The 15,612-nt window shown below is 52.1% G+C and overlaps 1 protein-coding gene across 1 annotated transcript in view; it reads left to right on the top strand.

Annotated features, from left to right (window-relative positions):
- PDPK1 (3-phosphoinositide dependent protein kinase 1) overlaps positions 1-15,612 on the top strand; it is a 26,438-nt gene that overhangs the window by 7,454 nt on the left and 3,372 nt on the right. Inside the window, 9 exon segments of the mRNA XM_015406344.1 lie at positions 5,449-5,703; positions 6,505-6,547; positions 6,724-6,861; positions 8,449-8,593; positions 9,535-9,632; positions 10,091-10,177; positions 13,718-13,878; positions 14,794-14,967; positions 15,340-15,557. Coding sequence (XP_015261830.1) covers positions 5,449-5,703; positions 6,505-6,547; positions 6,724-6,861; positions 8,449-8,593; positions 9,535-9,632; positions 10,091-10,177; positions 13,718-13,878; positions 14,794-14,967; positions 15,340-15,557 — 1,319 coding nt within the window.

Raw genomic sequence — 15,612 nt, 5'->3', positions numbered from 1 at the left:
CTTTATGGGCCCCCAAACAGGTTGCCCCCAGATCTGCCTTCTGCAGTTTATTCCCGGTTTGCCGCCGAAATTCGGCGGCAATTCGGCAACATTGTATCATATGGCCCTTGGAGTTGGAGGCTCCAAACTTGGAGGGTGGTTACTAGAACCTCTCCCCAACACACCCTCCAAGATTCATGAAGATTGGACCAGGGGGTCCAATTATATGGGCCCCCAAACAGGTTGCCCCCATCCCATTGTTCTCTATGGTGGGAAAAAAATTACTTTTTTCCCCACAATCTCTCTACAGCAGCAGCACTGAGGTAGCATGTCTGTGCATTACCAATGCCAGACAGACAGGCCCAGCAGCAGGACCAGAGCAATCTGCCCCCCCCACAACCTGTGCCAAGGTGCAACCAATCAGTGCCCAGACCAACTTGGTGCAAACCAGAGAATTTCTGCAGACAGCAGCAGCAGCCCACAGACTGAGGGAGCAAGCAAGTGCATGCCAGCCAGGCCCCAGCATTGCAACAGAAGAACAAGAGCAATCTGCCACCTGTGCCAGGCCAGCCAGGTTGCCATGCCAGTCAGTGCCCCAAAACCAGAACTAGGTCAAACCAGAGAATCTCTCCAGACTGCACTGGAGCGGCAGCACACAGGCTGAGGGAGCATGTATGTGCATCGCCAATGCCAATGCCAGCCAGCCAGGCCCAGCAGCAGAACCAGTCCACCACAAGTGTGCCAATGTGCCAGTGCCCAAAAAACCCCAAAAGCAAAACAATCTCTCCCCTCTGCAGTGGCAGCGGCCTACATAGGGGAGCATGTTTGCTAATGGCAGCCATGCCCAGCTGCAGAACCAGAGCAATCTCAACTTCCCCCCAACAACCTCTGTGCCAGTCACCCAACTTACTGGACTCAGTCCAAACCTGAGGATTTCTGCAGTATAAATGAAGGGGGGGGCAGGCAGGGCCTGTGCAAGTGACGTGAGCAATCACTAGGGGTGTGCGTGCGAATCCCCACTCAGCGCACCTGAAGAGAGGCAAAGGGAGGCCAGAGGAACCCAGATGCCCCCAAATTAGAGTGGCTGCCAACTCTCCAGGTGGTGCCCAAAGATTGAGATAGGATGATTCCCAGGTTGGGGAATCATCCAGAGGGGTCCCACGTATGCTACCTCTAGGAAGGTGGCAGCAAGGAAGTAAGATAGCTCCACCCCCACCGGGCAGGGGCAGGCAGGCAAAAACATCCCGAGCCACACAGCGGCTGGCTTGTGGGTCTCCCCGCCCCGTTCCCAGCAATGCAGGAGGTTTTGGGCAAATTGTTGAGAGTGGGGGGTTGGTCAATGGTAACAATCCTTTTTTAGCCTGTGGCCAGTGGCCACCTTTGGATTTCCAAAGCGGAGCGGACTAGTAGTCATCTCTCCTTACAGTCTCTCCTGGCCATGGAGCAGGCGGGCTGGGTGTGGTTGGGGGAGGGGCGTGCAGTGCACAGGTTCTGCTGCTGTCCCCTGCCCTGAACAGGGGACCAAGCCCGACTCCCAAGTTCCCAACTCCTTTTCAGCCTCTCGGCAGCCCACCTTTGGATTTCCAAAGCAGGCTAGGCAAATAGCGCTTCTGGTCATGGAGGAGGGGCCTCTGGGCCTCTGGGGTTGTAAGGGAGACGTCTCTGTGTGAATCTCCTGCATTGCTGGGCACAGAGGTTGATGGGGGGAAGTTGAGATTGCTCTGGTTCTGCAGCTGGGCATGGCTGCGATTAGCAAACATGCTCCCCTATGTAGGCCGCTGCCACTGCAGAGGGGAGAGATTGTTTTGCTTTTGGGGTTTTTTGGGCACTGGCACATTGGCACACTTGTGGTGGACTGGTTCTGCTGCTGGGCCTGGCTGGCTGGCATTGGCATTGGCGATGCACATACATGCTCCCTCAGCCTGTGTGCTGCCGCTCCAGTGCAGTCTGGAGAGATTCTCTGGTTTGACCTAGTTCTGGTTTTGGGGCACTGACTGGCATGGCAACCTGGCTGGCCTGGCACAGGTGGCAGATTGCTCTGGTTCTTCTGCTGCTGGGCCTGGCTGGCTGGCATGCACTTGCTCCCTCAGTCTGTAGTGGCTGCTGCTGCTGTCTGGAGAGATTCTCTGGTTTGACCTAGTTCTGGTTTTGGGGCACTGACTGGCAATTGGCAACCTGGCTGGCCTGGCACAGGTGGCAGATTGCTCTGGTTCTTCTGCTGCTGGGGCCTGGCTGGCATGCACTTGCTCCCTGTAGTGGGCTAGTGGCTGCTGCTGCTGTCTTGAAAGATTCTCTGGTTTGACCTAGTTCTGGTTTTGGGGCACTGACTGGCAATTGGCAACCTGGCTGGCCTGGCACAGGTGGCAGATTGCTCTGGTTGTTTCTTCTGCTGGGCCTGTCTGGCACAATGCACATGCTAGTGCTGCTGCTACTGTAGAGAGATTCTTTGGTTTGAGCTAAGTTGTAGTTTTGGGGTTTTGGGCACCCAGTTTGGTAGCGCAGGTGGGGGGGCACTTGTATGGTTCTGCTGCAGTGTGGCTGGCTGGTCTGGCAATGTACAGTTTGAAATTGCAACACGCAGCACACTCCCCCAAACAGTTTGCCCCCATCCCTCCATTGTTCTCTATGGTGGGAAAAAAAGTAATTTTTTTCCCACCATAGAGAACAATGGGATGGGGGCAACCTGTTTGGGGGCCCATAGAATTGGACCCCCTGGTCCAATCTTCATGAAACTTGGTGGGTATGTAGGGGAGAGGTTCTAGTAACCACCCTCCAAGTTTGGAGCTTACCCACTCCAAGGTCCATAGGATACAATGTTGCCGAATTGCCGCCGAATTTCGGCGGCAAACCGCGAATAAACTGCAGCAAGCTGATCTGGGGGCAACCTGTTTGGGGGCCCATAAAATTGTACCCCCTGGTCCAATCGTCTTGAAACTTGGTGGGTATGTTGGGGAGAGGTTCCAGTAAGCACGCTCCAAGTTTGGAGCCTCTACCCCAAACCCCCTCCCCCCCAGCCCCCCACAAAGTTTCAAGAGGATTTTTGCCATTGACTTCAATGGCCCCATTGGTTATAATGGACCCGAATTTTTCGGGATTTTTTTTCGGGATTCGGACAAGCTCATAAATGGCTAATTCGGGATCCCAAAAGCCGAAAAAAGCCGAAAATCGTTATTTTCGGCTTTTTTTTCGGCTCGGGGTCCCGAAATGCACATCCCTACTCCTGAATATACAGCACCATTTATTGTCAACGGCCCAACACTATAGCGTCTATGCATTTGTCCCAGTTTCTTGGACAGGCATACACATGTGAATAGAGATGTAATATTTCTGGAAATTTTGAAGTCACCAAGATGCAATGCTACTTTCCTATCCAGCCTTAACTAATTTTACTGCTGTAACAATATAAAATGCATAATTTATAACAGCATACAAAATTGCATTTATGGCATTTGCAAATTGTCACTGCCCCTGTTTTGTACGAGCAGATATATCCAGTACTTCACAGGAGACGGCAGAATTTGCCTCTGAGACTTTGGTGCAGTCTTCCCCCGTTTGCGAGGGCAATAAGCCACTTTTCAACCATTCTGTATCACAGTGGGTTGAAGAAGAGGCGAAAAGGTCAACCAGAAGGTCAATCACAAGTCAGGTCAAAAGGGCAACAGAAGACAGGCAACAGTGGAGAGGCAAAGAGAGCCCTGCATGATCCCCTCCTGACGGTTGTGCAGAAATACATCTTGCATTTAGGAGCCAGACATGTCTACTGCATGCCCACCTTGTCTTTGAAAGTATTTAACTCATTCTAAAAGACAAAATATTTAGGAAAAATTAGGGGAAAAACCCATTTCCCATTAAATTTACCAGTTTTCGTTCTCCTCCAATTAAGTGACAAAACAGACTGACCCTGCAGGGCTGGTTGTCAATAGGAGATCCTCTCTCCAAAGAAAATAGTTTTGCCCACATATAGTTAATTTGACTTAGCTGGACGTTGATATTTCTTTCGCTGGGTGGGAGTGGTTTATAAACCAGCCCTCTGCAACTGGACTGCCCCACCGGAACATTGGCCCAGGGACCAGGTGCCAACAGGTGGTACATCGGGGTCTCCTGCACCTGCGTGTCCTTCAGGGGTGGGGTGGGGGCCATAGGCTGCCGTCTGAGGTCTGGGCCCTTTTGCTCTCCCCATAGAACAGGCATGTCAGTCTCTCTGAGGAAGGACATTTGACGTTAAAAGGCAACACTGTCCAGTAATCTTGGTCGGTTGGGATGCTCTGACCTGGAGGGTGTCATTCTTAACCAAAAGAGATTTGAAAGGAGGCTGCAGCATGAAACGGCTCAGTCACTGCCTGGTTCACGAATGCATCGTACCTGATGACGAGGACTCAATATATGGCAGTTGCATTAATGGTGTTAAATTAGCTCAGTGAGTATCAGATGAATATGCCTTCACTCATTGCTGGTTTTTTAAATATTAATTGCCCATCGTGTGCATAGGAGTGCATATAAATGCCGTGGATCTTTTATTTCGTCGGTCGCCTCTTGACTCTACTGATTTTTCTTCCCCTCCGTGCCAGTGTTTGTGTGTGTGTGTGAGAGAGAGCTGATTGAGGTTCCACTTAATTCATCTGAATTGGACTCAAGTCTGTGAAGACTTCTGTTGCAAACACTCCACCCCACCCCCCGGGTTTGTCTTTGGGGCATCACAGGACTCCGTATTGTGCTTCTTGCCATAGGCTGACATTTCTGTTTCTCTTGAATTTAGCGTAGCCGGCAGTTCAGCGAAACTCTTTGCCCTTCACTGCTGGTTGGCCCAGAAGAGGCCTCTCCTGGCCAGGTTATGGGCCAAGGTGGACTCCATCTTCCACAGTTCTTAAATCCTTGTCCTACCCCATGGTCTTGCCCGTGGAGAGAGGGTGGCATAAGAAATGCAGGCGTGTTCTTTGTCTCTAGCAGGGGAAGACTAGGGACATCTGCAAGTCATGCCCGAGGGTCATATCTTCCAGTTTTCTCTGATCCAGATTTTGCCAGGCTGAGGGCAGGACTCCACAAGGCTGACTTGCTCCAACGTTCAAAGCTTGACACCTGCGCTTCATTTGCTGTGTTGCCCACTAACCTAGTTTGTGCCGATCCTCTTGGAATCCTCGCAGAAGGTTTTTCACTCTCCTGATGAGAGGGTCAGCAGCCGGCCCGGCTCGCTCACTGTTGACTCATGAGGCCAGATTGTTAGCAAATTAAATAGCGCTGCCGGCCTGGATTCTGGGGAGATTTCACTGCTTGCTTCTTTCCGGCATGGAAAGAGGTCCGTTTTATCCTCCCCGCTGATGCTGATAGCAGGGCTTTTTATAATCTTACTGTTCAGTGCGGGATGGAAGTGAGGGGGGGGAGGGGGGCCTTAGGTGCTGGTGGGGGTCTTTGGTGCTTTGAGACCTGCCCTCCTGGGCGGCTGACGGGTCTGCCGTCTCTCCTTTCCTGCAGTACGATGCAGCTCCCATCCAGTCCAGCGTGGTGCTGTGCTCCTGCCCGTCCCCATCGATGGTGAGGAGCCAGGTGGATTCCAGCTCTCCGCCTGTCGCTGTCACCTGTGGCCGCAGAGCAGGGCTGAACATGGAGAGCACCGCAGCTGAGCCAAGGGCCACCCCAGTGTCTTTACAGCAGCCTTCGCAGCCGCGGAAGAAACGCCCAGAGGACTTCAAGTTTGGGAAGATTCTGGGCGAAGGATCTTTCTCGACGGTGAGTGGCGGCAGCAGCAGGAAGGAGGGCCCTGATGCCGAAGGCGCGGCACCCCAGCCCTCAGGGAGACCCCCCCTCCCTGCAGAGAAGGCCTGTGCCAGGCTAAGTGGGCTTTCTCATTCTGACCGGGGGGCATTCCCCGGGCACCCACAGCCCCACGCCAGGTTTTCTTTTTCTGAAGGGTGCCTTTTCCCTCCCTGCAGGCTTGCCAAAGGGGCAGGTGTGCTGCTCCTTCCTTCTCTTTTCTTTTCTTTTCTTCTCTTGTGGTGCCGTAGAGCTCCTAAAGAGACTTCTGGATGGTCCTTCTCTCCTGGACATGTGCAGGGTTCTGGTTACGAGGAGGAGGGAGGAGGAAGCAGCCATTCAGAGGAATCCCCCTCCCCTTTTGCCTTCGGGTATCAGGAGGATGGGGTGCGTGTGTGTGTGAAAAACAAGCCGTCTGGGTTTCCTGCCTGCCTCCTTGCTTGATGGGCTGAGGTGGTTCCAGTCCCCCTTCCCAGGACTGACCCTGCAACACCTTCAGCGCCTGACTCTGTACCAGTCGTAGCGGGAAGGATTTTTGTTCCCTTGTCCCATCCCTTCCCCCCCATTTCCGGAATCATCCTCATCCCCCGATTATTTTGGAGGTCAGTCCTGTGCCGCCTCTTTCTCTTTGCTTGCCCTGCTGATCCCCGTGAGCCAAGTGTGTGTTTGTCGCACTTGGCTACAGCTTCAGAGAGGGTGTTCACATTTCGGGCTGGACAGAGCTGCCTCTCGCGTCTCGTACTCCACACTGAAAGAGTTCCTTCTTCCCTTAAACAGGTCGTTTTGGCCAGAGAACTGGCTACCTCTAGAGAATATGCCAGTGAGTAGCCCTTCCCCTTCCCTGGGGCTGGGTTTTGAGGCGGCGTGCTCGACCCTCTCGTGGGGAAAGGTCGGGAGGATGTGGGCCTCAGGTGCGGCAAACCTGTGGCCTCTCGCAGCAGGTCGCCCCCTGAGTTTTCTCCATAGTCAGCTGTAACTTCTCTGTCTTTTTACAAGTTAAAATTCTGGAGAAACGTCATATCATAAAAGAGAACAAGGTGCCCTACGTGACCCGGGAGAGAGATGTGATGTCGCGCCTGGATCACCCTTTCTTTGTCAAGCTCTACTTCACGTTTCAGGATGACGAGAAACTCTGTATCCTTTGAATCAATGCTACTTGGAGGAAATACAGTTTATATTTGTAATATATTCTGGAACAAGACACAAGGGCAGACACATGCATTCTTTGGTGTGCTATTGCACACCTGTTTTTGTAATCACTTTGGTGTTTTTGATTTGGGCCGTGGATGCAAAATGCCTTCTAGGGCTGGATCTTATGAACTCAGCATGTAGCAAAGGATAAGAACATAAGAGAAGCCATGCTGGATCAGGCCAGTGGTCCATCCAGTCCAACGCTAAGTGGCCAAAAACAGCTGCTGTCAGGAGGTCCACCAGTGGGGCCAGAACTCCAGAAGCCCTCCCACTGTCGCCTCCCCAGTTACCAAGGATACAGAGCATCCCTGTCCCAGACATTCCATTCCATCTAGACCTTGCGGCTAATGGCCACCGATGGACCTCTGTTCCATATGTTTATCTAATCCCCACTTGAAGCTGTTAATGCTTGTAGCCGCCACCACCTCCTGTGGCAGTGAATTTCACGTGTTCATTACTCTTTGGGTGAAGAACTACTTCCTCTTATCCGTTCTAAACCTAGTGCTCATTAATTTCATTGAGTGCCCACCAGTACTTGTATTGTGATAAAGGGAGAAAAGTACTTCTTTCTCTACCTGCTCTATCTCATGCATAATTTTGTAAAATTCTATCGTGTCACCACCCTCAGTTGATGTTTCTCCAAGCTAAAGAGCCCTAACCTCTTTAACTTCTCCGTTGGGAAAGTGTTCCATCCATTTAATCATTTTAGTTGTCCCTTTCTGCACTTTTCCCAATGCTATAATATCTTTTTGAGGTGCGGTGACCAGAACTGCACACAGTACTCCAAATGAGGCCGCACCATAGACTTATAGAGGGGCATTATGATACTGGCTGATTTGGTTTCAGTTCCCTTCCTAACAATCCCCGGCACAGCATTTGCCTTTTTTATTACCATTGTACACTGAGTTGATATTTTCAGTGAGTTATCTACTACAACAACAGGATCTCTCTCCTGGTCAGTCTCCACCAATTTGGACCCCATTCATGTGTATTTAAGTTAGGATTTTTGACTCCAGTGTGCATTACTTTGCAGTTGCCCATGTTGAACCTCATTTGCCATGTTGACATCCACTTGCCCGGCCTCGACAGATCCCTCTGGAGCACCTCGCAATCCTCCCTGGTTCTCACCACCCTGAACAACTTGATGTCATCCGCCAACTTAGCCAGTTCACTGCTTACTCCCAACTCCAAATCATTAATGATCAAGTAAAAAAGCACCAGACCCAGTACTGAGCCCTGCGGTGGCTCACTGCTTACCGCCCTCCACTGTGAAAACTGCCCATTTATGCTCTCTGTTTCCTGTTAATTATCCCGTTTTTAATCCACAAGAGGGCTTGTCCTCATATCCCATGACTACTGAGGAACCTTTGAGGAGGAGCTTTATCAAAAGCTTTCTGGAAGTCTGTGGAACTTTATCAAAAGCTTTCTTGGCTTTTACCTTTGGCACTTAACATCTGCCGTACTGCTCTCCAGTCTGAGGGCCTGTCCATTTTCTGCAGGTTTGCTAAGAGTCCTTAACGCTGGCTTCAGACTTTGGCCTTAGCTATGCCAAAAATGGAGAACTCTTAAAATATATCCGCAAGATTGGCTCCTTTGATGAGACCTGTACCAGGTTTTATACTGCTGAAATTGTGTCTGCATTAGAGTATTTGCATGGGAAGGGAATTATTCACAGGTAAGGTTATGAATTCGAATTCGTGTCATTTCTGGTGCATGTTGCTATGACTGTTGCAGAATGTTGTGCTCCAGTGTGGATGGTGCTTCGGGGGGGCTCCAGCTTCCATGGAAACAAAAATCCTGGTGCCTGTTAAGACTTCACTGCCCCGCCACTGATTGTCCCCCTCAGAAGCAGTACCGATTTATGCGTGGGACGGGTGATGTTCTTCCCGAGAACCTGCACTGTCCCATCTCAGCTTTCATGAGTGTCCGCTGAAACACCCCCCCCCCCCAGCTTCTGGGAGGGCAGCATTATCCCACCCCCGTCCCTGTTTTGAAGGGCCCCAGGTTGGCCTGGAGACCAGTGCGCCCCCCCAAGCTGTGGAGCCTTGTGTGCAAAAACTCTACTTTCTGAGCAGCTGGCATGAAAATTATGAGCGAGTGATTTGGCTCCTGCATAAATTAGCTTGCTCTGGAGCCCCATCCTTCCTGAGCTAAGACAGAAAAATGTGTGAGCTGGAGGCTAAAAAACTGTGAGCCGGCTCGCACTAACTCTAAGCTTAGAGGGAACACTGCTGGAGTCCCCTCCTCATGTTGTCCGGGTGACGTGGGGGCTGCTGCTGTGGCAGACACGGACGGCCGTTGCCAGGGTCATGCAAGAAGCCCTGGACCGGGTGGGAGGAGCCCCACGAGATCCCTTCCGAGGGCCATTCTCATTGGAGGCGAGACTGGGAGGCGGGCCTCTTCCCACCATGCCTCTGAGCTCCCGTTGGCGTGGGGAGGAGCCGTGCTGCGGGGGCTCCCCTCCTGCTGCAGCTGCGGCAGGAAGAGACCTGCGTTGTTGTTCCCACAAGGACGTGAAGGGGGGTGGGGGCTTGGGGGCTATCCCAGGGCGGGGAAAGAGCTGCAGCCAGCTTCATGTGGGGCAGGCCTGGTTTAAACCCACTTTGCCTTTCACAGGGACCTAAAGCCGGAGAACATCTTGCTCAGTGGGGAGATGCACATTCAGATCACGGACTTTGGGACAGCAAAAGTGTTATCTGCGGACAGTAAACAAGGTACGGCCCCTCTTCAGGTGTTGTCCTGCAAACGCCTCCAGCGCCTCCTTCTGGGCCTGTGGGCCCTCCGGTTGCAGTCCGTCACCTTAAAGTATCCGGTGATGACAATCTCAGTAGGATCGGTGTGGATTGTCCTCGGACTCTTTACAGTGGAAAATTGAAGCGAGTTTAGTCAGCATAAAGTGAAGCCTGAGAGCTTGGGTGATCACACTTCCAACCAAGCTATAGGGCCAGTTGGAACCCCCCAGAGCCATTGGTGGGCACAGGCAGAGAGGGGAAAAGGTTTGGCCGAAGGGCGGGGGGGGGAGGGGGATTGTGCTTGGCTGTACAGTATTCTCAGCGGGTTAAATATAGAAATGGCTTTGAACTGCCTGTTTGCAAGCTGCCCAGCAATTCTTCAGTAGGGCCTTTAAAGCCTTTGGAAGACCCGAGGCTCAGCTCTCGACGTCTTCTTCCAGCACGGGCAAACTCCTTTGTCGGGACAGCACAGTACGTGTCTCCGGAGCTGTTAACAGAGAAGTCGGCCTGCAAGAGGTGAGCAACTGGTGATGAGACTCTAGAGGGGCTTGTGTGAAGCAGAGCCGGGGGGGGGGGGTCGCATCTCCAGCAACCTCCACTTATCAGCTGTTTCCGTGGCTGAGGACCTCGTGCCCTGAAGCGCTCTTGGGTGTCTCCACTGAAATGCTTCCACCAGCATTAGGCCCTCCAGTGAAACCTGTGATTTGTGTAGACTTTTTCCTTGAGTTTGTAGAACCCAAAGGTGTTAAGATCCAAATGCTGATGAACGCAAGTTGTTCCCAGGCTGGAGGATATCACGTGAATGTTGGCATTTCTTTGGTCTTTGACCAGGCTAGATATTAAGCCAAAAAGCTATGACGGTCTGGAAAGCTCCTTGCCACCAGAGCTGTAGTCTTCTTACGCCCACCTGCACGGCGGCTCCTTCTCTGAAATACCCTTGAAATGCTCTTCAGTCTCTTCGACTCACGGGCAGTGTGGCCGAAGTCCTCGGGTGCTGCCTCACCTGTCTGGAGGCCGTGCTCAGTGGAGGAGAGGGAGATCCAGCTCAGGCTTCCCTTGGTTGGAACCACAGGTGGCCGCAGCACACCCGGGAGTTCCCTTTAAACATAACGCAAGAGAAGCCAACGCTGGATCAGGCCGATGGCCCATCCAGTCCAACACTCTTCTGTGTCACACGGTGGCCAGAAATCCCAGGGGCCACCAGGAGGTCCACCAGCGGGGCCAGGACACCAGGAGCCCTCCCACTGTTGCTCCCTCCCCCCAAGCACCAAGGACACAGAGCATCCCTTGCCCCAGAGTCTATGCCTTGTGGCTCAGAGCCTTTCTCTTGGTCCTCGTGAACGGCAGGGGCTGAAGTCAACCGTTGCCAAGCCTGGCTCTCCTGCTCGGAGCTCATGGTCTCCTGCTTTCTCCCTGTTTCTCTCCCTTGTTTCGTCCTCTTCCGTGTCTCGGTGAAGTTCGGATCTGTGGGCCCTCGGCTGCATCATCTACCAGCTGGTGGCGGGGCTGCCACCATTTCGAGCCGGGTAAGAGACTTCGGGTGCCGCCGCATTTTGTCCGTTTCCTGGTGCTTGTGGGGTTTTTTAAACTCCGTGGATGATAGTCAGGCTGTAAGTGAATATGGACTGGCTCTGTGCGGCCCTCGAGGCTGGCCGAGGAACGGTTCTTTCTTGCCATAAAGAATGATGAGGGGAACTCCCTGGAGAAAACGAGGTGGGGTTTGTAACAGTCCTAACTTAATGAACTGCGACGTGTCCAGTCTCCCGAGCCACTTCATGTGGCTGTGAAGGGCACGAAAAAGGATTTCCAAAGACAGCCTGGCGTCAAGGCCCCCAGGGTGAGTAGCCGCTTTTTGCACCGATGCCTTCTTGGGGGGGCGGTGGTCCCACCCAGCTGCAAACGTGTGCCAGTATGATCCCCTTCTCACTAACACTGGGGTCGTTGGAGGGCAGCAGGCCTGCCTTCCAGCCTCAGCCAGTCATGCCTGGAAGCCTCACGATCCTGCCGCTTCCCCTCACGGTCCTGCCACGAGAGCTGGCTGGCTCACAGGTGGCACTTTCTTCACGCCCGTCTTCCTTCCCAGTGTGGGCAGGACGGAAGCATGTGCCATGTGCATGCACTCACACACATGCACACACTCACACACAGACGTCCTTCATGGGGTCTGCAAGCTGTTGCATCAGCTCCAGCAGTACTTTTCTACCAGCAGGGTTGTTCGCTGGTCTCTCCCCCCCCCAACACACACACACACACACTGTAGACCCTCCCCAGTTCACTTCTCATGCTGCTCCAGACGCCGCCAGTCTCCTAGAAGCAGCACCAGCAGCAGCATTTTGTGGGGCACAGCTGAAGTGGTGGGGAGAGAGGGAGGAAAGTTCCCTTTTGCTGTCGGAAAGTTATCCTGTCCTCTTGTAGGGATACAGCGGATGCAAAGCTTAGCGTTCAACCTGCTCATGGTGGTGAGGAGCAGATACGGCCGTGCTCTTGTGCTTCTAGCACTCCGGTCGTTTTTAGGGCTGGTAACACAACTGTACGGTACAATCTGACCCACTGTAAGAACCCCAAGCTGAAAAAACCCTTGTGTCAAATATAGAATATAATTCTCCTCCCCCTTTTTTGCAGAAAGCGTTCTAGCTGCCACTGACACATGAAGCAGAAATGTTTCAGGTTCCTTAGAATTACTCTTTTCAAATAAGTCAGTAGATATAAATTGTGACCCAATTTTTATTTTTATTTATTATATATATTTATATATATATTTATATATATGTGTGTGTGTGTGTGTATACACACACACATATATAAAAAATACACACATACTGCAAATAAATTTGCAGTAATAATTATCTGTGCCCTAGAGGTTTTAAACGTGTGTTGACGTTCACCAGCAGTCTTGCACTGAGCAGGTTTCCAACTAATTCTGGAACCGTCATCCGAGGTCTTGGATGATCTATAAGCCTTGTATAGATATCGCTTACAAGGTGGTTATTCCAAATGCATTTCTAAGTACTTTATGATAGTCCAGTTGTGTACGAAATGGGATGAAGTTCAGAGGCTGGGCTATTCATTTACTGTATCCGTAACACAAGACCAACAATCTGTGCCAAGAAGCACCACCTGTTTGTGTTAATGCCCCTCAGTCAGGATCCCCTTAACTAGTCCCTTGAGAAATGCCTTGAGAAATGAGAAATTCAGATTGTGAGGGTGCCGTCTTCTGTGACTCCCGGAAACTGGTTTATGTTCTTATTCTTTCCAGTCCCGTGGCATATTATAAAGTCCTCGTTTCTTACAAGTTTGGGATAAACTGTACATCCATCTTGGTCCAATTCATTATCGCATGGCCCTGAAGCTGTAGGGGGTTTGTGAGTAGGCAGGCCTCCTCTCATTTTGTCCCTGACTCTCCAGGGTATTAATAGGATCCAGTCATCCAATATGGTGGAACTTTTTACCCGCTTCTTGCCAGTAAGGAGGGTATTGGAGTAAGTCTGATTTCCACAATCCCAGTCTGTCTTTGACAACTTTTGGTCCCGATTCCACCTGCCAGTTAGGGCCATTTGCAAGAATGTCTCTCCTTTAAAGTGGCTCTGCTTTTCTTTCTGTGTTTGCATACAAGGAAATCCGGTTATGAGTGCACTTAAAGAAGCATCATTTGTCCTCTCTGTCTCTCCTTTGGCTTCTCTCTGTCCTCTTCTGTGCTTTAATATTAAAGTTCTTTACTGATGCCGTCTCAGTTATTTATTTTCCATCAGCAAGAACCTGCTGTCAACTTTTTGTGTACTGGCTGCTTCTTATTGCCTATTTCAGTGTAACAGCCTTTTAATCCTCCCCACAACATACAGTTTGAATTTCCTTTAGGGAAGAATGCGGGGTGGCTTGCTTCCTTCTCTGTTTGGTTACTCATCCTTCTGGTTAATACTTTATGTCTCCTGCTCTTTGTCTGTCTTGCTTCTTTCCCCAGAGGAGCTTAACTTCTGTATGTATCTCTCTCCTTATATATAAAGACACACAAATGCATATACATAAAACCATCAGGCTGGCTTATGAAAGGAGATTGTTTGTGCAAATAGATCTGTGGGCCCTCGGCTGCATCATCTATCAGCTGGTGGCGGGGCTGCCACCATTCCGAGCCGGAAATGAGTACCTTACATTTCAAAAGATAATCAAATTGGAGTACGAATTCCCAGAGAAGTTCTTTCCCAAGGCAAAAGATCTCGTAGAAAAGCTTTTGGTAAATGATTTTTCCCCCCATTGTCACAGATGTTTCATGATTACTAGAAGTATTTAGCTTCCAGCCACTGTGCTTTTGGGCTCAGGTCATCATTCAGCAAAGGCCAGAGGAAGCCCAGTTGGCCCTTTCCCTCTAGGGCTAGTGTTTGGGCTAGTGGTAAAGAGCGGCGGACTCTAATCTGGGAGGACCTGGGTTTGATTCCCCCCCTCCTCCTCCACATGCAGCCGGCTGGGTGACCCTGGGTCAGTCACAGCTCTCTCGGAGCTGTTCTCTCAGCCCCACCTGCCTCGTTGTTGTGGGGAGAGGAAGGGAAGGCGATTGTAAGCCACTCTGAGACTCCGAGGGAAGGGTGGGGTAGAAACCCAGTCTCTCCTTCTTCTTCTTCTTCTGTGAAGCTGGCCTGCCCTTTTCTCCGCTTTGCTCCCTCGGGTTCCTGCTTTCCAGCCAGTGCCCTTGGGTCTCCTTCTCTGTAGTACCCCTGTCCCCCCCCCCCCCCCGCCCAGCAGCCACAGCCTGACCCCTTCCAGACCTTGAGGAAGGTTCTCAGAGCCCTTGTGGGGCAGTGGCTATGATGTCGGACTAAGACCTGGGAGACGCCGCTCCATCCAGGGTTGTTGCGAGAACTCCTGTGAGGGGAGGGGAAGGCGGTGTGCTTTGCCCTGGACCTTCTGGAGGCAGCGTTAGATACAAAGAGCAGATAAAATGGTTGAAAACAAGCCAGCCATTTCAGAGTCTGCCGCACTGGGAGCCATTCCTTAGTTGAAAACCTCGTGGTACAGGGACACTCCTGGTCTGGTTCCCTGGGGGAGAAATGTAATGGGCTTCAGGTTGGCAACGGTTGCCCAGACCCTGGCTGGATTGCCACCTTTTGGTGTGGCGCGTTTCCTCAGTCCTGTCCCTGGCAACTTTGTCCAGGTTCTAGAGGCGACCAAGAGGCTTGGCTGTGAAGAAGTGGGCGGGTATGAACCCCTGAAGGCCCACCCGTTCTTCGATTCCATTACCTGGGAGAATCTGCATCACCAGACGCCCCCCAAACTAACGGCATATTTGCCTGCAATGTCCGAGGACGATGAAGACTGCTACGGAAACGTAAGTCCTGGTGTTGACCCGGAGGTGGGTCCTCTCCCGCAGAGGCAGGCGAGAGGTCGCGAGTGGCAGCGGCCAGGGGGCGTTCCTCTGCAGTGTGTGCTGACTTGGCCGCCTCTCGGTTTTGAGCACGGAGGCTGCCTCCCTGGGTCCCTCCCTCCCTCTGCTTCCTTGGAGAGGAGCCCTGACTCCTCAGCCTCCCTCTCTCCCTGGTGCCCTTGGTGGGAGGGAGGGGAGAGCGTCTCTCCAGGGGGTGCCAGGCGGGAAGCGGCGCTCTCTCTTGCTCCGAGTCCGAAGGGTCTGAAAACCAAGAGGTTGAGAAGACATCTTTGCGCATGTGGGTGAAAGGAGGGTGACCTCTGGTGTGTTTTGCAGTATGACAATCTCCTGAGTCAGTTTGGCTGCCTGCAAGTGTCCGGCTCCACCTCCTCCCAGTCGCTGTCTGCCCCGGAGCCATGCCCACCGCCTGCCTCCGGCAACAACATAGAGCAATACATTCATGACCTCGACAACAATTCCTTTGAGCTGGACCTCCAGTTCTCCGAAGAAGAGAAAAGGCTGCTGTTGGCAAAGCAGGCTGGTGGAAACCCCTGGTGAGCCCCTTGGGGTGGGAGTGGCTGGCCCTCCCGTCCTGTGGGGGGAAGAGCG

This window comes from Gekko japonicus, unplaced genomic scaffold (assembly GCF_001447785.1).
Source record: "Gekko japonicus isolate JY-2015 unplaced genomic scaffold, Gekko_japonicus_V1.1 scaffold2243, whole genome shotgun sequence".
Lineage (NCBI taxonomy): Eukaryota > Metazoa > Chordata > Lepidosauria > Squamata > Gekkonidae > Gekko > Gekko japonicus.
The sequence above is the reverse complement of the archived record's forward strand: the minus strand, read 5'-3'. Positions and strand labels throughout refer to the sequence as shown.